This window comes from Dama dama, chromosome 24 (assembly GCF_033118175.1).
Source record: "Dama dama isolate Ldn47 chromosome 24, ASM3311817v1, whole genome shotgun sequence".
Taxonomy (NCBI): domain Eukaryota; kingdom Metazoa; phylum Chordata; class Mammalia; order Artiodactyla; family Cervidae; genus Dama; species Dama dama.
This window is the reverse complement of record NC_083704.1, coordinates 51466152-51490813: the sequence shown is the minus strand read 5'-3', so window position 1 is coordinate 51490813 and position 24662 is coordinate 51466152. Positions and strand designations below refer to the sequence as shown.

At 50.4% G+C, this 24662-nt stretch overlaps 1 protein-coding gene across 1 annotated transcript in view; it reads left to right on the top strand.

Moving 5' to 3' along the window:
• CACNA1D (calcium voltage-gated channel subunit alpha1 D) overlaps window positions 1–24662 on the top strand; it is a 339914-nt gene that overhangs the window by 283568 nt on the left and 31684 nt on the right. Inside the window, exons 32-39 of the mRNA XM_061128345.1 lie at window positions 7493–7576; window positions 8014–8097; window positions 15325–15453; window positions 17702–17767; window positions 19729–19820; window positions 21088–21247; window positions 21841–21968; window positions 22104–22200. Of these exons, the coding sequence (XP_060984328.1) occupies window positions 7493–7576; window positions 8014–8097; window positions 15325–15453; window positions 17702–17767; window positions 19729–19820; window positions 21088–21247; window positions 21841–21968; window positions 22104–22200 (840 nt within the window). The remainder of the gene's footprint in view (window positions 1–7492; window positions 7577–8013; window positions 8098–15324; window positions 15454–17701; window positions 17768–19728; window positions 19821–21087; window positions 21248–21840; window positions 21969–22103; window positions 22201–24662) is intronic.

Genomic DNA, 24662 nt, shown 5'->3' with positions numbered 1-24662 from the left:
CTTTCTTTAATTTGCATTAATTTCTATGCCATCTTTATCAGATCTTTGTGGACCAAAAAGAAAGGACACTTGTAAGTGACTGATCGGGGTGATTGCAGTGGGGTCAGATTTGGCACTTCTGCATGGCCAGATGCTATTTCCTGTGACTTGTCCATATCTCCATACATACACATTTCCTCCCCTCCCAAACTCTTCTGGATTTCCTTTGAGATTTTGGTTTGTGTCCCTCTGCCCTTTCCATCTCTGAACAGTATTTGTCTGGACTGATGGAAAGGTTGCAAAGTAAGAACTTCAAAAGTACTTGATCCAGGCAACATGGAATATACCTATGGAACATTTCCCAGATCCCCTCACCCTGACTTCCCCCCACCTGGTAATGAAGCTCCAAGAAGGCACATTTGCCCATGGCATGCGTGTGAGTCCGTGTGTGTCTGTGTGTGCACTGTCAGTGGCTGTGTCAGTGGATCACTGATACCAACGCTGGGAGGGGAGTTCAGTTGTATGTGAACAGACTGGTGAGGACAAGGGGAAGTCAGTAGCCAATTTATAATCAGTACTGATAGATCAGAGTTTTAAAATGAGTGATTTCCATTAGAAACTGTGCTGCTTTCTAGTTTTCCTCCACAAGGTATTTTCACAGCAGAAGACAACTTCAGATTAGAAGTGAGAGAAATCTTTAAATGGCAGTAGCAGGATCTCGACACTTGAGGGGCACTGTTGCCGTATGTGTGAAGCGGATGGATTTTATGTTGTCACTGTATGTCTTGAGGAGCCAGAGAGACTCATTTCACTAAGAAGCAAAACTCTTAAAACGCTTCCTGACTCTCCTGTCTCCTCTTTCGCGTTAGCAAACCAAGGCTGGGCCTTCCACAGAGTCCATGAGGCCCTCCTCCCCGTCAGAGGCAGTGGGACTGAGGAAGCACATTGCAAAGGCAGCCGATGGGAGAATCTCTGTAGAGGGCTGGGAACCTGGCCCAGCAGCTTCAATTCAGAAAGTCTTTGTCTCTCCCGGAATGCTGAATCACAGGGTCCTCTGAGGTCGTGCTCTCTACGGTGAGGGACACACCTTCTGGGAGAACTTTTTGGCATCTGTCAAGAGAGATGGGATTGCAGCTATTTTGTCCTAGGAATACAAAGAGTGAAGTTAGCTCAGGTGAGCCTCAGTGTAGCAGCTTGGTGGCTGGATGGGGGCCATCGTGGGGCATGCTGGCCGATTGGTGGCCATGAAAACAGCCCTCCTGGTGGGCGTCCGGACAGCCCTTGACCCAGCTGAGTTTGCAAGTTGCCCACCATGTGGGTCCTGCCCTGGATCAGTGCTCCCACTTGACATACCTACAGAGTCCCTAGAGATTTACCCAGTCCTGGCACTCAGGAACCAGTCAGTGAATGCTGGGCAGAGTGCCTGCTGGCAGGTGCCATCTGGTGAAGGCAGAAGGGGTGTGGGGGGCTGGGTGGAGGTGGGTTCAGTGGGAGAGAAGTGCTTGCAGGCGGAGGGTTAGGAGTGTGGAGGTCCCAGAGCTGGAGATGGGGTATAGTGAGGGAGGCAAGAGCCTGGGGGGTATTGTTGGAGGCTATGCTGCTGTGTGGAGCACAGCCTGAAGTGGGGTGGTGGGGTGAGAGTCCTTCCTGGAAGTGAGAAGGCATCGCAGGAGGAAGGGTTCGAACAAGTGGAGGAACCTGACTTCTTTTCTCTGCAAGGCCTGGCTGGTAAAAGAGGGCCTCTTGAGTGAGAGCACATTTAGAGGGACATGGTCTGAGGCTCTGCAAGGTGAGATCACCCAGTCTCCATAAGCAGGAAGGACCAAGCTGGGGGGTGGAAGTAGGAACCACCTCCCGCAAAGCTGGGAGCTTCCCTGGTGGGGAGGTAGGATCCTTCCAGGGAGAGAGTTGTTTGGAGTGTGGATTCAGCAAGCATGGAAGGTGTCGAGAGGCCAGAGAGCCAGGGAGTGAGAGGGCAGAGCAAGCAGGCTGTTCAGTGGGTTGTGTCAGCTCCTCGGGGAAGACCCACCCATTGGGCATTGACCTCACGCACTTGGAGTGACTGGGGCACCCTAGGGTTTTGAAAGATGGGCCCTGATGTGGGTAAGAACCAAGTCTCGTTCCCCTGGGCTTCCCCTCCAGTTCTCCTGAGGGGCAGCTGCTGGAATCCTCCAGTGATTCTCTTGCCCCAGGGAGGGCTTTGTCTCCTCCTTTGTGCTTCTGGAAGCCACCCGTGTGGTGTTTTGTCCAACATGTGGTCAACTATGTTATCTGCCTCTGCCATGGGCCTTTCTTCAGGGAGCCACACTTTGTTCCCACGTTTTAGACCTCTAAGCATTTTGCTCTTGGTTCTACATTTGACCTTTGAACAACACGCAGGTTAATCCAAGTATAACTTAGAGTCGCCCCTCCTTATCTGAGGTTCCCCTGCATCCGTGGATTAGTCCAACCATGGACCACGTTATGCTATGAGATTTACTACTGAAAAATATCTGCGTGTATGTGGACCTGCACATTTCAAACCCGCATTGTTCAAGGGTCAGCTGTGCCTTGAAAATGCCTGATCTACACGCCAAGACACTGGAGTGTGGAAAAAGTCGAGTTACGGGATTTGGAGGAAGAAGAAAGCGGCTGAGCACTGTCCTTCTGCTTCTGTGCAGAGCAGACGTGCGGCAAACACGGGGCACCTGGTTCTGTCCACCTCCCAGGACAGGATTCCCTCCCCCAGGTCCCTGGCAGAAATAAGGCTGCTCAGTCAGCGCTAGCAGTTTTCCTGGAGTATATTCTGCACCTCCTAGAATGAAACCTTGATACTATCTTTTCAGTTCATAGTGAGTACATATATCTCAGTGATGTGTTTTAATGCCAAATAACAACACTTGAGAGGAAACACACCTCTCCTTAACTAGAACTTGGTATCAGGCTCATCTGTGGGCTTAGCTGTCCCGTCCAGACCTGGGTCCACAGCTCCCTTCTGGTCCCCTTCTCCCCTAGCAAGACACGTCCATGCCCAGGGCTTCGGAGGCCAGCTTGTGTCACCCCAGGCTCCCCTGCCCCACTCCCTCCTGTGTCACTCAGCTGCTGAACCATCTCCTGCCTCTGGTCTCACCCCTTTCCCTCCACCTTCTGCACACTCACTTGTAAACCCACAGGTGACTGTGCACCTATTGTGTGTGTGTGGCAGGGAGTGTGGGGGAGGTATTTCTCTGTTGAGCATTCAAAGTCCTGCACCAGACACTCGTGCACTTACATGTCTGCCTCATTTCTGGTCGTGACTTCCCAGCCATTCCTCCTCTGCCCCCATCCCCAGCTGTTAGCCTGCTGGACTTCTCCGTGGCTCATGCTTCTGTGTCTGGAAGCCCTTTGTCCACCTCGTTGTCTTTTAAGGCCTGTCTGGAATGTGGGCTCCTCCATGACAGTGTCCCCCCAGCCCAGCCAGGGTCAGCTCCCCCTGCACGTGTGCTTGTGTTAGATGCTCACTGTGCATCAGTACCACCCGTGTCTCTCCCTCCATTAGCTGATGAGCAGCTGCTCAAGGTCACAGGCTTTGTGTTTGTCTCACACGACGCCTGCTACATGCAGGTTACTCAGAAAACTGATGGAAGGAAGAAAAGAATGGGTGGATGAGCCTGTGAGTTCAGACTCTTGGCATAAGACACTATCTGCTCTTCCATCACAGGAGGTTTAGGCAGAGCAGAGTGACCAAATGTGAATTTGTTTTTCTTCAAGCCTCTGCTTGCCCTTTGAAAAGGCTTATGCTGGTTAGAAAGCTGTCAGTGACAGTTTCTGCCCAAAGCTGGCATGGTGGGTCAACTCTTGGGTTGAATGCTTCCTAGATAATCCCTGGCAGAAGTTGGTAGGTGATTCAGCTGCCTCAGTAAACCCCAAAAGGCCAGTGATTGCCTCAGCTTCTTCAATCTGCAGAGAGACTCCAGGCAGCAAAAAGAGCATGGACTTGGTCTTCTCAGTTCCACTGCAAACACCTTGCTGCCTAACCCATGCCGCGCCTATGCTCTGTCCTGGCTGTGGGTCCGACTCTGCTCCCAGGAGCATGTGGTTGGGCAGGAGATGACACTGATGGACAGTCAGGACAGAGTTCTTAGAAACAGCAAACTTCCTGGTCCTACGTCCACGTTAATCTGGGTTATGATTTTGAATTTCCAGAGTAAGAAGTGTTTTCAAATAATCGACGTTATTGCTTGTGAATGACTTGCTTGGTTCTTTCAAATGGGTGAGAAAGGACAAAAATTAACAAGGGCCAACTCTTACTGGGCTGCTAGGGCCTGCTGGTTCCACATGCGGGCCTCCTGGCCTCAGCATTCAGTTGTAGGAGACCCTCTTGTACGGGCTAAGAGGGGAGAGCATGAAGGCAGTGCCGTGCTAGAAGCCCTGGCCTAACCTGCTGGTTACCAGATGCTGTGGTGACTTTGATGGGAAGGGTGGGGGCTGAGTCATAGTCACTTGACAGTGACTTTATTACAGAGGAGGCTACTAAACAGGGAAAGGGGATGTGGGAAGAAGGGGAGGGCTGGCATTCTCTGCCTCCCCTGGACCCCTAGCAGAGCCGCCTGGCCAGAGCCTATGGCTTCCAGGCACCTGCACCAACTCCAGCCTCCTATCTCCTAGATTAGGGATGTCAGTCCAGGAACCCTCTGGAATTTGGGCATGACTTAGTGCAATGGACTCTCCGGAGAGGGAGTTGATGAAGTTGCCAAAGAGTTCTGGGACCCCAAAGGTAAAGTCTCTATCAGGCTGGTTCTAAGTGACTTTATACATCACAGTGGGCTGGGATGGGACAGCTGGAGAATAGTTCATAGGCTGATAGGAATGGTCCAGAGATGAACACTGACCGCTCTGGAGAGACAGAGACTCCTGAGAGGAGCTCCTGAGGAATAAAGTCTAAAGCAGAGTGGGACTGAGTGTGCAGGCGGTGGGTGTGGCCTTCACTAAGGGAGGTATCATAGCAGGACAGGGCAGGGGCTGATGGGTGTGGGATGGACAGGATGGACAGTGGGTCTTTACTGTTCTCTGTCTCTCTCGAGGCCCAGTTGCTCCTGACAACCACATGTTTCTAAGGCATCAGTTCCTCTCTGGAGGATAAGGGAAGGCCCTGCACGTGCCCTGTGACTCTGTGTTGCTGTTAAGTCCCTAAAAAAAGGACAGGCTCTGCCCCCAAGAGTGTGCTCTGTGGCTAGGCTGCCGGTTAGCCCACTCTGTGTTACTCTTCGCGGTGATGTGAATAACCTGAGAACAAACACGTGTTCTCACAGTCCAGTGCAGTGCTGGCATTCTGCACACTGCGTCGTCAGCGGACTTTGTGGTCCGGCGTCCTCCTTGGTGAGGGAAGTAGAACGTGCCTTTCCGGCCTGGTGCTGGTCTCATCGCTGACCAGCATGGCTGGTTTGTTGAGGGGCACCAGTCCTGTCCTCACATGGGAGCCCCCTTCTCCTCAGTTTTGCCAGCCAAGAGCCCCGCATCGTGAGAAGAGAAGCTCTAAGATGTGAGATATGGTGTTTATTGAGCAGACCCTCCTGTCAGACATGTAACATGTACCACAGATCACCAGAGTTGGGGCAGGCAAGCTTTTGCTTGCTGGTTAGAGGCTGACAGAGGAGTCTGGGAGGTGGCAGTCATGAGGGTGAGGAACGATGAGGGAGGCACTGGGATTGTGGGAAGGGAGGAGAGAGGAGATGGGGGGGCTGGGGTCAGAAGTCACGGCAGTTGGTTGGGAAGATTGTACATTCTTTAAGATAAAATTGCTTAAAAATCCCAAACCCTCAGGCAGTGTTAGAGCTCCCCTGTAAATGCACCTGGGGTGATTAACAGTGATCAGGATGGGCATCTCTACCACAGCTACTGCAACAGCCAGCCCGTCCACCTCCACAGTGGCATAAAGGGCCTGGACTCTGCAGCGGCTCCCTCTGGGCCTGCACTTGATACCAGTTCCTGGGACCTGACCCTTCACAGAACCGTCTGTGCTGGTCTTCTTGATCCAGTACTAGGTACACCCAGTTGTAAGCATGCTGGGCCCCTTGTTATTTAGTTCAGACTGGAATTTTTATGTCCACAACACGTTGTCTTGTTGAAAAGACACAGTGAATTTTCAGGTGTTGCCCTTGCAACCAGAAGCCTCTGGGCACAGAGCTCCCACCACACCTTCCAATGGAGGGCTTCCTGGGGACCATCAGGAGACGACAGGCACTAACATAGCCCCTACTGTGCTGAGCCCAGAAAAGGATGCAGAGTGTGTGCCATGTGTACATGGATTTTTAAGTTACATCTTGGGAATGTTTTACTTTCCACAAGATTCAAGAACCCGAAACAATGACAATAGAGCAGAGCTGAATGACCTAGAGGATGCATGCTGATGGAAGGTGGAGGCTTTGCCACATGTCAGGCACCATCTGAGCTCAGAGCCCTGGGATGGGGGGTGGGCAGAGTAGTCAGCACAGTCCTCATTCTCAGAGGGCTTATCCCAGGGTCGACCTGCAGGCACAGACCCCAGAAGCTGTGATCACAGCTTCAGAGAACAAGAGAGAGGCCAAGTCCCCAGGATGGGAGCTGCAGGTGAGGAGGACCTGAAAAGAAGCCATCAGGTCATTGGCATTTGAGCTGAGCCTGAAAGAGGAAGTGGATGTGGGCAGGTAGTGTAGGGTTGGGGAGGCCAGGTTTGCAGAGGCCTCTGGAAGTGAGGAAGAACCTAGTGGGGATTTGTGGGATGGAGAGGAGCCCTCTCAGCCTGGAGGATGCAGAGGGAGGGGAAGACAGAGATGGAGAGAAAGAGGAGCCTCTTGGGGGGTTGACGCTGCTCTGGGGGGCAGTGGGAGCCTCGACCATCATCACCCTCGCTCAGTGCTCCTTCCCCATGAGACTTTGCCTGCACTGACCCGCGCCCGCACCTCTGTACCTGGACCCTGTGCATCACCGGCCAGTCTCCCTGTAAACCTTCATGTCCCTTTGACCAAGAGCTCTGTGAGGACATCCTTACAAGACATGCCCTCTGTAGTACTTCGACTGGTGACGAGGGGCAGGGATACTGGTTTGTTTCAAGGGCACACAAGTGAGAATGTGTGAAATGCCGATCATAGTGCTCAAGTTGGGGAAAGGAAGTGGGGTGATTGGGGACCCCATGTAAGGAGTAGGAAGGCCTTCTCCTCCCTCAGCTTGGGGTTGTGACTCTGGGTGCCAGGGCAGGATCGCCAAGTGCCTCCCTCTTGTCTGTCCTGCAGGTATGTGGCTTGGTCCAGTGCCTCCTAGGACCAAGATCTGCATTGTGTGTGCGTGCATGCATGCGTGTGCGTATATGTGTGTGTTTGCGAGCGTGTATGGACTCCTTCACACATTTAGGTGCCCCGCTCCACATCCCTCTCCACCGGTGGACAGTGTGTTCACTTCCCTTTGGCTCCTGGTTTCCGTGGGTGCTGCGGGGCCTGGGTGTGTCCCCATGTGGTCGGCATGGAGGCGTCTCCTTCCTACATGCTCATGAACGTCTGCCCCCGCCTGCTCTGTCCAGGGGTACTTTAGTGACGCCTGGAACACCTTTGACTCCCTCATCGTAATCGGCAGCATTGTAGACGTGGCCCTCAGCGAAGCCGACGTGAGTATGTGCCCGCCCAGAGCACCTCCCATCCTGTCTCTGTCTGCACACCCACCCCACCCTGCACTGCATCACCTGGACAAGTCACAGAGCCTGATCGCACTTGACCCAAAACCAGGAGTTTGCTAGGGAGAGTGTGGAAAAGAGGCCTCTTAGAGTAGAACTTGATCTGCAGGCCTTTTGAGACACGAATTGTCTTTGGCGGGACTGATGATGGTGCAGTAGGCAGGGCAAGACAGGCACTTGTGACTTTTTATTTGCTATGTCAGAAGTGATACTCAAAATGACATACCTAGTATATTTTTATTTTAGGGCGATTTTGTAAGTAGCCAAGTGGCTTCATGCTAGAATGTTCCCCTTTTATAACACTGTCCTTTTCTTCTTTTTTTCCTGTTGTGCTTCCTCTCTTCTGTGGCTTCTGACTGCTTGCCTAACAGCACTATTTCACTGATGCATGGAACACTTTTGATGCCTTAATTGTTGTTGGTAGCGTCGTTGATATTGCTATAACTGAAGTGAATGTAAGTAGCAAACTTTGTGTCCTATAAACCTAACTGTTTTCATTAAGTCTAATGTGGAAGAGACCAGAAACCCTCCCCACGCACCTCTATACACGTTTAGAAATTCACGCACACATTTGTTCCAAGGGCTTCCTTGGTAGTTCAGGTTGTACAGAATCTGCCTGCAATGCAGGAAACCCCAGTTCAATCCCCGGGTTGGGAAGATCCCCTGGAGAAGGGAATGGCTACCCACTCCAGTATTCTGGCCTGGAAAATTCCATGGACTGTATAGTCTATGGGGTCGCAAAGAGTCAGACACAAGTGAGCGACTTCCACTTTTGTTCCAAAAGACTATTTTCCCTCCCGCCCCCATCCCCTTCCCCTGAATGACAGTGGGGAGGTAAATGTGGAATTGCCATTTTGGAATGAAAACATATAATTAAAGACCTTCTTAAGATGTTAAGGGCTGGGAGTTAATTATGTGGGTATGTGAGCATTGCCACCCAGGAGCTGTCTGACCTTGGCAAGGCCCCCGGCTGCTTAATGCCTCAGTTTTTCCAGCTGGAAAACAGAGTTCATCATGTGGGTCCTGGTGCCCACCGTGGTTCTGTGGAAGTACAGGAGAGAAACCGCACAGCCGTGCCCTAGGTATCCTCACCTGTACCCTGGCCTACTGGTGACGCTGGAGAACATCCCCGTCCTAGCTGCCCAAGTGGTGATGCAGATAGAAGGCTGCCCCAGGCCAGGCAAGGGGAGCCCTGAGTGTATCAGGAGAGGGTGTCAGCGCTCCTCTGTTGCCCCAGTTGAATCCCGTGTTGGGGAGCAGTGAGGTAGCTGGAGTGACACCCTGCCACCCTTTAGGAAACATCTGGAGAACCCTCCTCAAAACTCAAAGGCTCCAAAAAAGGGCAGCACCACCTCCCACCGGCCCCTCTGGGATCTGACCCATGCCTTGACCAGGAGGGCCTGTTGCGGGCAGAACCGCCCCTGCCCACCTAGTCTGGCCCCAGTGCATCAGCAGACCTCTGTGGGTGTCAAGCGTGTGTGCCCCGGTTGTGTGGCGCCCTTTGCAGGGACGGGTGGAGCATGGGGTGGGTTTCTGTGTGCTGTGTGGGGCTTCCTGCTCCACAGTGCCAGCCTGGCCCTCTGACCCTGATGCCTGGCTGGGAACAGGTTGCCACGCTTTGCCTGGCTGACATCTGTGGGATTGTATGGTCCATCCTGGTGCCCAGACAGCCTGTATCAAATAAGGAGAAGGAGATCTCTATATGCCACTGCTTTGGGGGCCAGGCTGATAGTGGAGTATAGAGTAGTGGACCACTGGACCTGGGCCTCAGTTCCCTCATGGACCCACCAGGATGAATGATGTCTGCCCTCCCTGCTTCGTAGGTACATTGCAATGATAAAACGATAGGAGTATTTATGAATGTACTTGCTAAAAACCCCAAAGTGTTAGGGAGATACAGCATCATTACTTTAAATGTAGGTTTTCCTTGTAATAATAAGTGAAATGAACTGTAAGACATTACCGTGTCCTTGAGGATGTGAATTAAGCCTTGTGACACTCAACTTCATGCCGTGACCAGGTACTGAAATGTTATGTTGCTAGACTTAGGTACACAGATCCGCCAACCTCCATAAGCCTAGATGTCTATAAATTCCACTTTATGCGAAAATACTCCCCGAGTCAGGTATAAAATTGCCATTCCTAATGTGTAAATTATGCTCGGTTATAAAAATAATCTGATGCTGGGAGAACAGCAGGACCCTCCTTGGGTGGCCCTGGGCTCTCTTCTCAGTTTACAACCAGACATCTGCCTGCCTAATCATCTCACCGCATATAGCACTTACAGCCTCCATCAAAGGAAACTTAGGTGAACATTCTGGAACCAGACCCTTAAGTCAGAGGTGGTCTCTAACGCAAGTGAGAGTATCATAAATGATACTTTGAGCAGGTCTCCTTGGAGTGCTGTCATGCAGGTGGTGGAGTTCATACTTAGTTTCTGTGCACCAGGATGTGGCCAGGGTTTGTGCAGCAGGTGGAAACCCCGACTCTCTAATGCCTGCCCCCCGCTCTGGTGCACCCCCAGAAGCATTCGCAGCTTCCTGGCTGCCTCACTGCGTGCTGGGGCTGAGCCTACTGCACCTTCCCTCTGGTTCAGCCCTGCTCAGTGGTGTCTCGGACGTGTCCTCCTTCACCTCGCATTGGTCAGGAAAGCCACAGGTCTGTAAAAGCCAACAGTTTTGTAGTTAGCATTTGACTCTGGGGTGTCTGTGCAGTACAGGCTTTCATTGGCATTCCATCAGGCTTTCAAAAATCACACTGGTCAACATCCTTGTACTGTTTTTCAGCAACTGTGACCTTTCCCCTGGTCAGATGGAGCCTGAGCCGGGAGCAGTGCCAGGTCAACACCCTGGGCCAGTAGGAGACCTTAGGGGGCCTCAGCGTTTCTGTGCTGGGCCTCCATGTAGAAGGGATGCTCACAGCCACCTTCTCATTCACTCAGTCCTTCATCACATCTCTACTGGACATCTGTGACCCGCAGGCCACAGCACAGAGACAAAGAGAGACTAGGTGTCCTTAACCTCTGGTGACATAACTCTCCCAGTGTAACCAGTGGCTCCTCCACCCTGCCCTCTCCCACACCTATTTCTGCAGGGAAGCAGCACACAAGATTTCCCTGGTGGCCTGTCCCTTGCACTCCTGACTCAGCTGAGCATGAATATTCTTGGTCCATCGTTGGCTGTTTTTAGCTGCCATAAGTCATCATTTTTTGCAATGTTTAATTTGCTGTGCTCTCTCTCCCAACTTCTGTTGATCTTTTCTGTTGCCTAATTGATTTTCATGTTGGTTTTGTTTTTAGAAAATTGTAGCGGCAAGTATATATAAACATATATACGGTGAAGTCGTTAAAGCAAAAGCACTCAAAAGACTGTATTCTTGTCTTTGGCTTCCCCACCTTTGGTTTTCGCTGAATTTCATAGGAGTGCTGTGGGTCGTGGTCATCTAAATTGTTTGCTGTGCCCTATTTTGTGCCTCCAGCCTGGCACCTGAGCTGGGGCCATCTTGGTCAGTCACACTTGGCTCTGTGACAGGCCAGCATAGTCACAGGAATGAATTGATCTGACCTGGAAATGAGCAATCAAGGCTGCATTTGTGTTCTTTGTGAAAACAGTTTGGATGGCCCTTTCCATTGTCCTGCCTGCATGCTCACCCAACCCTCTTCATCCTGCTCCCTCCTCCCCAACACCCACCCAGTCACAGTCATGGTTTGACAGATCTCATGGACTTGTCTTCATCACAGTTGGTCATCACATCATCAAGCTGCTAAAATGTCAGATGAGGACTGGTGGGCTCATTTTTGCTTCTTCTTTGATGCCTGTTTGTTCCTTGAGTGGAGAAGTGACCCAGCCTCATATTCTCCATAACCCCTTTCGCTGACATTGAGACTTCACCTTTATCATTGCTGCTGGGGAGGCAGCACACTTGTTTAGAAGCTGTGTCTGCATTGTTGGCACTCAGGAGCAACAGAGGGAGCTCACTCCCAGGGACCTCAGAACTGTTGCTGCCTTGTCATGGGCCCAGGTGGACCAGGTGGCCATAGCTACCCTCAGTCTCTTATTCTGAATCAACAGTCAGGTTGCTCAGCCCTCCATGCTGTATGCTCACCCTTTTCCAGGGACCAGGTAGCTGGTTTCTGGAGACAGACTCAGCAATCCCCAATACAGAAGGCTTCCGTGCCAGAGGTGTTACCTGTTAGGTCAGAAGTCAGAGGCTCCCCATAGGAATTCCCCAGGATGCCTCAGGGTAACTGGTTTGCTGAGATGCTGGCTTGCTTCCTGTCTGGATTGGAAAACGGCGTCCTTTCAGTTTTTTCAAGAAAAGATGAGACTTGATGCGTAAATGCTCTGCTCCGTGTGCACTTGGGGAACTCGGGGCTCATTTGACTCCTGTAGCTACAGGGGGGTTAGCCCGGAGCCTACATCTCAAGAACCTGCTTAGGAGCCCTGTGGGAAGGGGCTTTCCAGACCCTGGTGTATAGTTTGGCTTCCTAAAGCTGAGGGTCCATCCTCCTGTAGGGTTTCAGAACAAAGACTGGCATCTCAGGAAGGAGCTACCAAGGTCATCTAGCCCAGGTCCCAGGATGACACTGGAAATCCCTTGATTGAAAACTGATCATTTAGCCCTCAGTGCTGTCTGTAGAAGCTCCCTGGGGAGTGAGACCTTCCCTAGTGTCCTGGCCTCTAGGGGTATCCTGTGGTCGATCCCAGGAGTCTGGCAGAGCAGTGTCTTGCTCATGGTCCATCTATACCCTTCACCAGCTCCCTGGGTTTGTGAGCCTCCTCCATCCCTCGTAAGGAAGATGGGGATGGCCCTACTCAATTTGCATCCATCTGAGTACTGAACCCTCATCAACCCCAGAAGAACCCACTGCTTATCTGTAACAGCCTGTGTGGGGCTTTTCTGGTGGCCCCACTCTGTGTGGCTGCTCCAGATCTAAAGGGAATGAGCTGTTGTGAGTGACAGGCTGAGTTGGAACCACCTGGGAGCTTTTAAAAATACCCAAAGCTTGGGCATACTCCAGGTCCTTTAAATAAGAATCTTTGGAGTAGGACCCAGGCATCACAGTGTTAAAGATCCCCAGACAGTTCCTGTGGGTAGCCCAGGGTGAGAGCTGGCCTGCCCTTTTCATCAGGCTGGCATTTGTAGTTTAGGAAAGCCGTCCTCAGGATCCCTCAGTTTGTAAGATATTTTGGCAACTTGCGCTTTTCCCTGAGTGCTACCAGTGACGTCCTCCCTGCCCAGCATAGCATGTGGGGGCCGGGGAGGGGTGTCCCAGGCTGCCCTGGTGATGCATGCAACCTGGTGTGCCGTTTGCCCTGTGCTTCCATTCTTGCATGTCATGCTGCCTTGTCCCTCCACAAATGCTCTCTCTTCCTCTTTGCTTTTTTTTTGAACAAGACTACCCATGGTTTCATGTTCGTAGCCCAAGATCTGGCATACTTCAGAGACAGCAGTTGAAAAAGAGACATACACTTCAGAAGTCCGTTTGGCAGCTAACTTTGCCATGTCATCAGCGGGGTGTACTAGCTGTCATTCCTGGAGCAGGCTAGGGAGGGGTCAGCCAGGTCTCTCCCGGAGAGGCTTGAGCCAGGTCATGGCCAAAACAAGTGTGGTCCCTGACCACCAGCCTTTTATTCTCTTGCAGGTCTAACACAATATTGCAAAAGTATACCACCGAGTGTTGTCTTGTGCACACTCTGGTCTCCTTGAGCACACATACACGTGCACACACCACCTCACAGTCCAGCTATGTGGGTGAGACTGGAGCCCCCTGCACATAGCCCTGAGGGAGATGGTGTGGGAAAGCAGGAGAGCTTTGGTAAATGAAGACCTTCATTTGTTAAAGTCATTTTAAAAACCATCATCTGTCCCTTTAAGGAGATACAGTCTCTTTTGAGGTGAGATAATAGAAGGAATGTAAAAAGAGCATCCTAACTGAAGCAAGGACCCATTCCTAACACCACCAGAACCTGTTAGTCCTGGCTTCATAATCTCATTGTTGAATTTCAGTTGTGAGGTGTCGTGCCCAAATACCTTATATTTTATGAATTTTACAGAGTTTTAGTTTTGGTCTTAGGAGGCAGCTGTAAACAAGAGTGAGCCTTCAGAATGGAGTTTTTCCTCTCCCGGTATCTCCAGGGAGGAGAACCCATCTGATTGTTGTGTGCATCCAGGTGTGCACACGCATCCCTTAGCTATACAGACATGCCGTGCAGAGAGGCTCCCTAGAGGCCTGGAGAGCACCCAGCAGTTCATGGCCCCCCAACCAGAAGAGCCCCCTTCCTGTGCTGGCTGCCGGATAGCCCGGCCACTTCAGCAGAGGTGACCCCACTGGAGGGAAGGCTGGCACTTCCCAACTCTTGTTCAGCCATTGTTGTTGAATTTGAAGATGCCTCCTGATATTTGTGAGTTGGCTTACAACCTCTTTGCATTCTCATAGTCACTTACTGAACCTCTGATAAGTGCCAGACGCTATGCTGGGCACTGACTGGAGTGAGGTGAGGTCCCCGCCCCTGGGGGCTCCCAGCCTGAGTGGGGAGGCAGGTGAGCACAGGGCAGTGAGGGCTGGGGTTCTGCACCCTGGGGACCGGAGCCCAGCCAGAAGCAGTGCTGAAGAAGCCCAGGGCGCGCTGGTGCTAGGCTGCTGCTTCCCAGGAGTTGTCTAGAGCTGAGCCTTCCCAGCGGGGCTGTGACAGCTTCAGGGTGGGTAACCAGCCCCGCTCCCGTGTGCTCCGACTCAGCCCCACCCAGCTCTGTGGGTGCAGAGTGGAGTGTGGGAGGTTTGAGGACCGCAGGCAGCTTCCACTCAGTTTTCCCTGCTTGGTAGAGTCATCCTGTTCCCCAGGGTTAGGAATGGTTTCCCTCAGAGCAGTTCATTGCTCAGACGCACAACCCCGACTAAGAAAATAGAATCCCACCCTGCATTTCTGCATGTGGGGACACCTGAGGGCTTGCAGCATTATCTTCTACTGGACGTCTGACAGCCACTTAGACCATCATGTCCTGGGGTGTGGATTGGCAAGTAGTGTGTCCGAGCTTCATCAGTGGCTGCCCGCCCTCAAGTCCAGCTCCAGACAGTGCCGTGGCATTTCTTCAGGGAGACAGCACATGGGTTCTCCTGAGACACAAACCACAGAATGTTTAAAAGTGGGGAGGGACCATTCTCCTGAACCCCAGCTTCCTTCCCAGTTCATTAATGCATTTTCAATCTTTGATTTCTTAAAGCCAACTGAAAGTGAAAATGTCCCTGTCCCAACCGCTACACCTGGGGTAAGATCAGTGACTAGTCCCCGGGGGGCTGGGCCTTTCCCTTGAGTTTATTGGGCCATGTCGAGTCCTCCACTAGTTGTTCTGTATTCTCCATGATTGGCCTTTCAGAACAGTGTCTGCAGTGGTTTGCATTCATCATCAGTGTCCAGTACTCTTGACCAGCCCAGCGTCCTCCTCTTAACACTCTAGACCACGTGGACATGCATGTGCTGTGTGGACGCAGTTTTCCAAAGCCCTGTGTTGTTAGCATGTAACTTCTCCTTTCATATCATGCTTTGTAAGGTGCAAAGGCCCTAGAAACACATCTTTAATTCTTACCTCTGCCACCTCTGTGTGCATCTGTTGCTGTTTTTCTGAAAGTGTTGCATGTTCTACTTTCCATTGGGTTTGACCTCTCCATGATAACCCTTCAGAACTCTGAAGAGAGCAATAGAATCTCCATCACCTTTTTCCGTCTTTTCCGAGTGATGCGATTGGTGAAGCTTCTCAGCAGGGGGGAAGGCATCCGGACACTGCTGTGGACTTTTATTAAGTCCTTCCAGGTAAGAGCCATGCCAAGGGCTTCTTTGTCTTTGAAGATCATGTGTAAGTCGGCGGTTGTCCCCTATCATGGTGGATCCAGCCTCCCTTCTGCAGGACCACTGTGACCCTCAAGGTCCGTGGAGGACATAGAACGCGGAAGAGACCTCTCCAGCATTGCTTGGGAAAATCACTTAGGATGACTTGCTTAAGGAAGCAGAAGAAAGAGCAGTAAGGACCCAGAGCTGAGATCTCTGCAGCATTTCCAAGGCTGATAGAGATACGGGGCTCCATGCCCCTCTGTCCTCCCCAGGATGCCCAGGGTGAATGCTGACGTCTGAGAGAGGGAGGGTCAGAGGATCGGAGGCTTCCGATCCCTGGAAGCCTCGTAAGAATGCCAGAGTCCAGTCCAGTGGCTGATCTGTTGATAGATACAAAGTCAGAGACCAACTGGCCTGGGCCAGCACACCGTCCCCCATCCTGGGCTGTTCTGTGCTGGCAGGATTGCATAGTGAAGGGCATCTAGGTAGAAGCCAGGTGCCCTTTGTCAGCAGTACTCTCCTGGCTGTGCCAAACAGAACCCAGCTTCTCCTGTACTGTCTGGCACCCCACACCAGATGTTACAGTCTTTTAGACTTACTCCATCGTGAAGGGCCCAGAATCTCATCCAGAGGTACACCACTTGGGGAGCTTGTAGATGCACACAAACATTAGAAAATAAGTCATGGCTCTTCATTTCTTTATCTTTTGACAATTTTTAATTCAAAAGCTATAAATGCTCACATTAACAAATGAAGTTATCCAAAGATACACAGAGGACAACCCACCCCCACGTCTCAAGTAACTGTTGTTAATATCTCAGGAGACATTTTTCCACAGTGGGCAGATTTTTAACAGGTAAAGAGGAGAAGGTGTGCATTTGGGGAAGGAGGTCAGTCCAGAGACTTGAAGGAAATTCACGAGTCCTGTTGGGGAAAATGATGTTGTGGAAGGAGCCAGGCTGCGACTCTGAGAGAGGCAGGGCCAGTGGGGGTCCCAGGCAGGTGAGCTTTGGTCCTGGAAAGGGATTAAAGCCTAGACTGTTGTTATTAATACAGAGCACCAATGTTTGTGACTGAGCTGCTATAAAGATAGAATGATTCAAGCAATAATGTCATTCCTCCTTTTTAAAAAGGTTTTGGTCACTATGGATCAATTCATGTCACCAAGTAGCGGACCGTAAAAATTGAGAAGCTGTGCCAACAAAATTCTTCAACACTTATCTAGGAGAAAATGCATGTTGGTATGGCAAGGACAGCCTGGAACTAACCCTGTGGGGCTGTTAACCAGCCCAGCTGTCACGATGGTGCAGCTACTCTGGGCCAAGCTGGCAGTCACAGACCCAGACCTGGCACAAGTCGGGAGGTTTTTAGCCACTGGCTTTCTGATGACCTTTCTCAGATAGGAGAACAAGTGGAGGTTTTATGCATGTGAGCTTGGCCTTAACAATCTGGGCACTCCCTGGAGGCATGCTGAGCACATGGACATATTCTGTCACCTGAGATGAGGGAGAAAAGCATTTGAGGAGCCTTGGCTTAAAAGACCAGGGGTCTGTCTGACTTCACACCCGTGCTTTTATTTGATGTTCCTAAGGAGAGCCCAGGCTTGGCCACCACACGGCTAGCTCCTTTTCTTCCCTGGCCCAGCCCCCAGCTCTGCATTTCTTTCAAAAAGTGTGCATTTTAAGAAAAGTGTCTTGCTTTCTATAGCCACAGCCAGAAAGTGGTTCTCCCCCTCTGACCCAGTAATTCCACTCCTAACACTTCACTCTAAGGAAGTACTTCAGCAGACACAAGGTGATTTTGCATAAAGATGTTCCTTTGCAAAATAGCTGCTTGCCCCTGCTGCAAACACACCCACAAAAGAAGGAAGCAAGCAGTTTGGAACCATTTTATCAATTACAGTCGTTTCACAAAGGAATCCAACAGTAAATTTAAGCATTATTCTGAGAGGTAACACTATTTAGGAGCAGGACGCACTGTTGATGACCGTGGCCAGCACATCATGCCTGCAGCTTCGTAACCCAAGGTGTATGGGCTGCTGTCCTCAGGGCTGAAGCTGTGCTGGGGTTTAAAAGCTCTTCCTCACTACTGATGTCCTTTCCGTATAGCATGGAAAAGAACAGAGGGTGTACTCTATGTGGGCCTTCAGTTTCTCCCCTCCCCAACCCCCGAGCCATCGGCGCCAGGGGGCAGGAGGCTCATGCTGACCCAAGTGCTTCCTGTCTTCCAGGCGCTCCCATATGTCGCCCTTCTCATCGCCATGCTGTTCTTCATCTACGCGGTCATCGGCATGCAGGTACGCTCCAGCACCTCTCCCCTGGATCTCTTGACTGCATTGCCCCAGCATGCTGCACTTGGGACAGGTGGACTGGAAAGGCAGGTCATGGTTTTTGAGCCAGGCTTGGCTGCTAACGAACAACAAAGTTGAGAAAAACTTGGCCCTGCAGGAGAGGGCTTGTACCAGCGAGAGCCCCAGGCTTAGAAGGGCGTGAGGACGTTAGAACATGTCAGGGGAAGCTGGGTTTAGGGCACTCCCCACCCCGGATCTGTGTCTGAGGAGAGCCAACTGGTGGAGAAAACCCACAGTTGCGTGTAGCCACGGCCTGAGCGCAGTACTGAAAGAAGCCATAATTGTCCTGTTTTCTGCGCCACTGTTGCTAAGAGGATACTGAGTGATACTAAAGTCTGTTTATCATCTGAAAGCATTTCAGATGCTGGGGCTAAAGTGAACCATTATCTTGCCTCAGAAGCGCCCTTCTAAAAAGAAGCATGGAAGCAAGCCCTTCTGTGACCTGGGGCCTGCTCTCCAGCCCCTCGTGAGGTGTGAAGAGGGGATAGGAGCTCACTAACAACTGAGCCCTAACGTGAAGTGGCCGGGTTGGGGGCAGAGCCTCTGTGGGGAGAGGGAGGTGGAGGAGTCTGTGGTCCTGGACACCCCCCACCCCGGGATCTCTCTGCCCTGCTGTCCACTGATTCAGGTCAGGGAGTGCTGTGATGAGAAGGAGGAGAAGTATTCCAGTAGCAGAGAGTGGTGGTCCCTACTTTTGTATTCTTAAAGCAGAGAAGCATGTGCAAGTCACCAGGACTCACCAGGGGCTTTACTTGTTTATTTATTTTTAATTGAGGGATAATTGCTTTACAGTCTTGGTTTGATTTCTGCCATACATCAACACGAATTAGTCATAGCTGTACACGTGTCCCCTCCCTCTTGAGCCTCCCTCCCACATCCCACCCTTTCCCACTGCTCTAGGTTGTTACAGAGCCCCGCCTTGAGTTCCCCGAGTCATACAGCAAATTCCCATTGGCTGTCTATTTTACCTATGGTAGTGTGTATGCTTCCATGCTACTCTCTGCATTCATCTCACCCACTCCTTCCTCCACCAGCACCCCCACCCCCCGCCCTTGTCCATAAGTCTCTTCTCTGCGTCTGCGTCTTCATTGTTGCCCTGCAAATAGGTTCCTCTCTAGATTCCATATCACCAGGGGTTTTGAATGAAGAGTCAGTGTGCTTGAGCCCCTGTATGTCAGCGGCTTTTGGTGCTCTGGGCCCCGAAATGTCTTTTATGCCATAACGTCCTCGTGTAAAACTTAAGTGTCACAGAGAACTGCAAACCACATCACACATACCACCCTGTGTTCACTGAAGAATCTTTGCTGGGCATCAGGCTCTTCCTAAATGTCAGTCGGCTTCTATAATCTCTGTGAGTGACGCACTCAGTAACTTTTCCTGGCCCTTAAAGCAAAGCCCACCAGCCCCCCATGCTTGTCTGCAGCCTGTCTTTGGTCTGTCTGTCACACTCACTTTGGCTTCATTTCCGGGAGTACCCAGGCCATGTTGCTTCTGCTCCTTTGCAGGCCGTGCTCCCGCTGCCTGGAGCACCCTTTGCCCTCCTTGTCGCCTGACTGGCTTCTCCTTACCCTTCAGTCCAGTCCTTAACCTCACTCCTCCTGGAGGCCTTCCGTGGCCCCAGCCCCCAGCCTCGGGGATCCCGTGGGGCTGGACCAGCCGAACTCCCCTTGGGAGGGCTGCCTGTCCGGTTAATTCTGCATCCCTTCCCCAGGGTGGGAATGTGCTGAGCTGAGGGTGTGCCCAGTGGTTAGAACAGAGCCCAGCACATCTCAGTGGGATGAATCAAGTGCCAGGCATTTTGGGTATTGACCGAATTTGAGTTCTAGATTCACATGTGGGGGACTTTTTTTTTTTTTCCTCTATATGATAAAATTTTTTCTTTTTCCCCTAACAATTTCTGTCTCTAGATGTTTGGGAAAGTGGCCATGAGAGATAACAACCAGATCAACAGGAACAACAATTTCCAGACCTTTCCCCAGGCGGTGCTGCTGCTCTTCAGGTGAGTCCACTCCCGAGCAGGTGTCTCTGGCTTTGGGCTCCAGAGCAAAAGAGGACCTGGGTTCTTAAAGCAGTTGGGTCCTAGTGGGTTTTTGTATTTGTTTTGTATTCTTACATGGACATGGTAGCATTTTAGTCACAGAGGAATTTTGCTGGCTTTCGGTCATTCACATTGTGATTGGCTTAAGGTTTTCCACTTGGGAGTGAATGAGTAGGTCTCCTGAACCACTGGGGCGGTATGGAGTGTGTGCTTACACATGGGCGCATCCACTCAAACAACCAGGAAAATGAAAATTTAGCAGGAACATGGAGGCCTTTTGCACAGTCAGTGGGGAGCATTGTGAGATGCACAATTTCAAGCTGTATGGGATTGTTTTTAACTCTTTTTAATAACTTTGTAAACAGAGTGTCTTGAAGTGTGAGAACTTCTAGAAACCCTACAGGTAATTCCTATTGACTCTAGTGACTGGAGAGCAAGTTCTTTGTAAGTTAGTTTCCAGTTCTTTTCTTTCAACAGAATTGAACCGGGGAATCTAATCAAGCTGTCAGATGTTAGGTTGCTAAAAATAATAATCATTTAAAAATAATAGTGTAAGTGTTTAAAAGAGAGAAGACAACAAAACAAACATCCCTTTATAAGGAAAGAATTGATGTGCTTGTATCCAATGGTTGATGCATATCAAAGGGAGTTGCGGCAGGTCCTCCACTTACTGATACAAGTTGCATTTGAAAATAAATAGGATTTTCTTTTTTTTTTTTAATTTTTAAAAGGAATTCTAATCTTTTTTTTTTCAGTTTTATTTATTTTTTTACTTTACAATATTGTATTGGTTTTGCCATACATTGACATGAATCCGCCATGGGTGTACATGTGTTCCCCTTCCTGAACCTCCCTCCCACCTCCCTTCCCATCTGATCCCTCTCGGTCATCCCAGTGCACCAGCCCTGAGCACCTTGTATCATGCATTGAACCTGGACTGATGATTCGTTTCATATATGATAATTTAGATGTTTCAATGCCATTCTCCCATATCATCCCACCCTCGCCCTCTCCCACAGAGTCCAAAAGACTGTTCTATACATCTGTATCTCTTTTGCAAAAAAGAAAAAAGAAATAGGATTTTCAGTTTAGGAATTTTGACTAACTCAAGCTGCCTTCCTCCCAAATTACTTAGGTTTTGATCTAATTGAAAAATATTTTTTCTTAAAATTTCTTGAAGGTCTAAGCCTTATATGCCTTCTTTCTTTCTTTGTTTGATCCGAAAAAGGTGTGCGACGGGGGAGGCCTGGCAGGAAATCATGCTAGCCTGCCTCCCGGGGAAGCAGTGCGACCCCGACTCGGATTACAACCCTGGGGAGGAGTACACATGTGGGAGCAACTTCGCCATCGTTTATTTCATCAGTTTTTACATGCTCTGTGCATTTCTGGTAAGTGATCAGAACTGCCTCACACACCCCTGCACTCCTCTCATAGACAGATATTCATGTAGCATTTGGGATTCGGACCAATGATATTGCCCCATCAAATAGCTGTGGGGTATCTTATGCTGATGAGCACTCAGACTCTACTGGGCAGTTGAGGTTTCTGCCGAGTGAGACGTGTGTTAGTATAAGCACCTTTGCTGTAGTAGGGGTTTTGGTGCTCGCTAACAGGCTTCACCACTCCGGCTTCTTAGGGCTGCTGGTTCTTTTATAAAATTCTCAAAGCCACTGCACATAGCAGTGACTTAAGACAGCAAGTTATTTGGTGCAAATTATAAAACTCCAGTGTGTTTCAAAAGATCAGACAATACCTACTCCCCTCCCCACTCCGGCTCACCTCCCGGGACTATACCCAAGCCATTTGGGAAAGCTGGAAGCCTGCTTTTTTCTTAATTGTTCTTTAGAATGAAAGTTTTTCAACCTCTCTGGGACAAATGGGTCCAAATGTCTTGTGACCCTTATAATCAGGAAGCACTCACTAGGATTGAACCCAGCTAATCTCACTGCACCTGAAACTTCCCCCCAACTGGCTTTTACAGATCATCAACCTCTTCGTGGCTGTCATCATGGACAATTTTGATTATCTTACCCGGGACTGGTCTATTCTAGGGCCTCACCACTTAGACGAATTCAAACGGATCTGGTCTGAATATGACCCTGAGGCAAAGTAAGTGGAAAAGAATTCCGTCTGGCTCGCATGAGCTGTTTCTGGGTGTTGGCTGTGCTCCTTGGGGAAGGTGGGATGGCCTGCAAGCCCGGACGAGTGGTGCTGCCCTGCCCTCATGCTGTGCTTTGCCTCCAGGGGAAGGATCAAGCATCTGGACGTGGTCACTCTGCTCCGCCGCATCCAGCCTCCCCTGGGCTTCGGGAAGCTGTGTCCACACCGGGTAGCCTGCAAGGTGAGAGTCTTGTTGGCGCGCCTGAAGGCCCCTTGTAGGGACTCCCCGCTTTAGTCAGCACTGATTAACTTATGTTCTACGGAGCCTGCTGTCAGGCACTGGGGGGTGCTGAGATGAGTGTTATGTGGTTGCCGTCCTTGAGGAGCTCTTAAATGTATAACTCTCAAGTCACCCTTTCAGCCAATGGTAAGATTAGGAAGGGAATTATGTAATTTGTCACTGGTTGGGAGAAGGGAGGGAATGATGACACTTGGATCAGGTTCAGCAGGAGAGAAGTAGGAGTTTGTCAGAGCGGAAAGAGTGTCACAGAAGGGGAGCCTAGAGAGCCCAGACAGGGAGGCAGGAGAACAGGAAGTGGCTGGTGTGGCTGGAACACAAGAGAAGGTGGCAGAAGGCCTGAGGCCCAAGCTGAGCGTAGCTGCGTGAAGCCTTCTTTGTCATGCTGAATCTCATGGAAGGAACATGAGTCGATGTCCATTCTAGAAAGTTGACTCCAGGCAACAGAGGGGTGAACTGGGGACAGGAGAACACCCAGGAGAGCTGTTGCATTATCTCACTGTGACAGACATCAAGAGCCAGAGGGAGGGCAGGGGAGCAGGCATGGAGGGGAGGGCTTGGCTTAGGGGTCTGCTTAGGGAGGAGGATGGAGAGGACTTGGTGACCTGGACACCTCCTAGCTTGTATGATGGTGTACATGGTGACCCTCTGCCACCAGAGCCCCCTTCCCAGTGAGTGGGCATCGAGCAGTGGCCTCTCAGGGGTGGACTCGAGTCTCTTGCTAAAACCACACTCTTTGTCAGATGGGACTTGAACCCATCTGCACTTCAGATTGAGACTTGAACCCACAATCCCTGCCTTAGGAGGAGACTCGAACCCACTGTCTCTTAGTTTAAACCACTCACCTGGGCTCACTGAAACTCAGGTTTTTTTGTCTTGATGTAGAAAGAATTCAGTGTGAGGCAGAGTGGTTGGCAAAGAGTGAGTTTATTAGCATAGGATGCTTGTGAGAGAGGGGGCAGGCAAGGGAGCACAGCCCCGAGAGCAGAGAGGTTTACATTTTTATAATCAAAGGAAAAGTAGAGGAGAGAAGATCCCCTTCTTCCTCATTTTTAGGTAGATATCAAGGCTTATACCCTTAGTTCCTCTTTTAACCGTTTATGGTGTAACCAGGACCATCATCAGTTCAGTTCAGCTCAGTTCAGTCGCTCAGTCGTGTCCGGCTCTTTCAACCCCTTGAATCGCAGCACACCAGGCCTCCCTATCCATCACCAGCTCCCGAAGTTTACTCAAACTCATGCCCATCGAGTCGGTGATGCCATCCAGCCATCTCATCCTCTGTCATCCCTTTCTCCTCCTACCCCCAATCCCTCCCAGCAGCAGGGTCTTTTCCAATGAGTCAACTCTTCGTATGAGGTGCCAAAGTACTGGAGTTTCAGCTTCAGCATCAGTCCTTCCAATGAACACCCAGGACTGACCTCCTTTAGGATGGACTGGTTGGATCTCCTTGCAGACCAAAGGACTCTCAAGAGTCTTCTCCAACACCACAGTTCAAAACCATCAATTCTTCGGTGCTCAGCTTTCTTCACAGTCCAACTCTCACATCCATACATAACCACTGGAAAAACCATAGCCTTGACCAGACTGCCCTTTGTTGGCAAAGTAATGTCTCTGCTTTTTAATATGCTGTCTAGGTTGGTCATAACTTTCCTTCTAAGGAGTAAGCGTCTTTTAATTTCATGGCTGCAATCACCATCTGCAGTGATTTTGGAGCCCAAAAAAATGAAGTCTGACACTGTTTCTGCTGTCTCCCCATCTATTTCCCATGAGGTGATGGGACCAGATGCCATGATCTTAGTTTTCTGAATGTTAAGCCAACTCTTTCACTTTCCTCTTTCACTTTCATCAAGAGGCTTTTTAGTTCCTCTTCACTCTCTGCCATAAGGGTGGTGTCATCTGCATATCTGAGGTTATTGATATTTCTCCCAGCAATCTTGATTCCAGCTTGTGCTTCCTCCAGCCCAGTGTTTCTCATGATGTACTCTGCATATAAGTTAAATAAGCAGGGTGACAATATACAACCTTGACGTACTCCTTTTCCTATTTGGAACCAGTCTGTTGTTCCATGTCCCGTTCTAACTGTTGCTTCCTGACCTGCATACAGGTTTCTCAAGAGGCAGGTCAGGTGGTCTGGTATTCCCATCTCTTTCAGAATTTTCCAGTTTTTTGTGATCCACACAGTCGAAGGCTTTGGCATAGTCAATAGAGCAGAAATAGGTGTTTTTCTGGAACTCTCTTGCTTTTTCAATGATCCAGCGGATATTGGCAATTTGAGCTCTGGACCATCATGGCAGTGTTTAAATCGTTAACATTTATTAACAAACGGACGGTAATATACACTAAAACAAGGTAATTGATCTCAGGTTTTGGTATAATATCCCCTTTCACCTAGTTTCTTTCCCCTT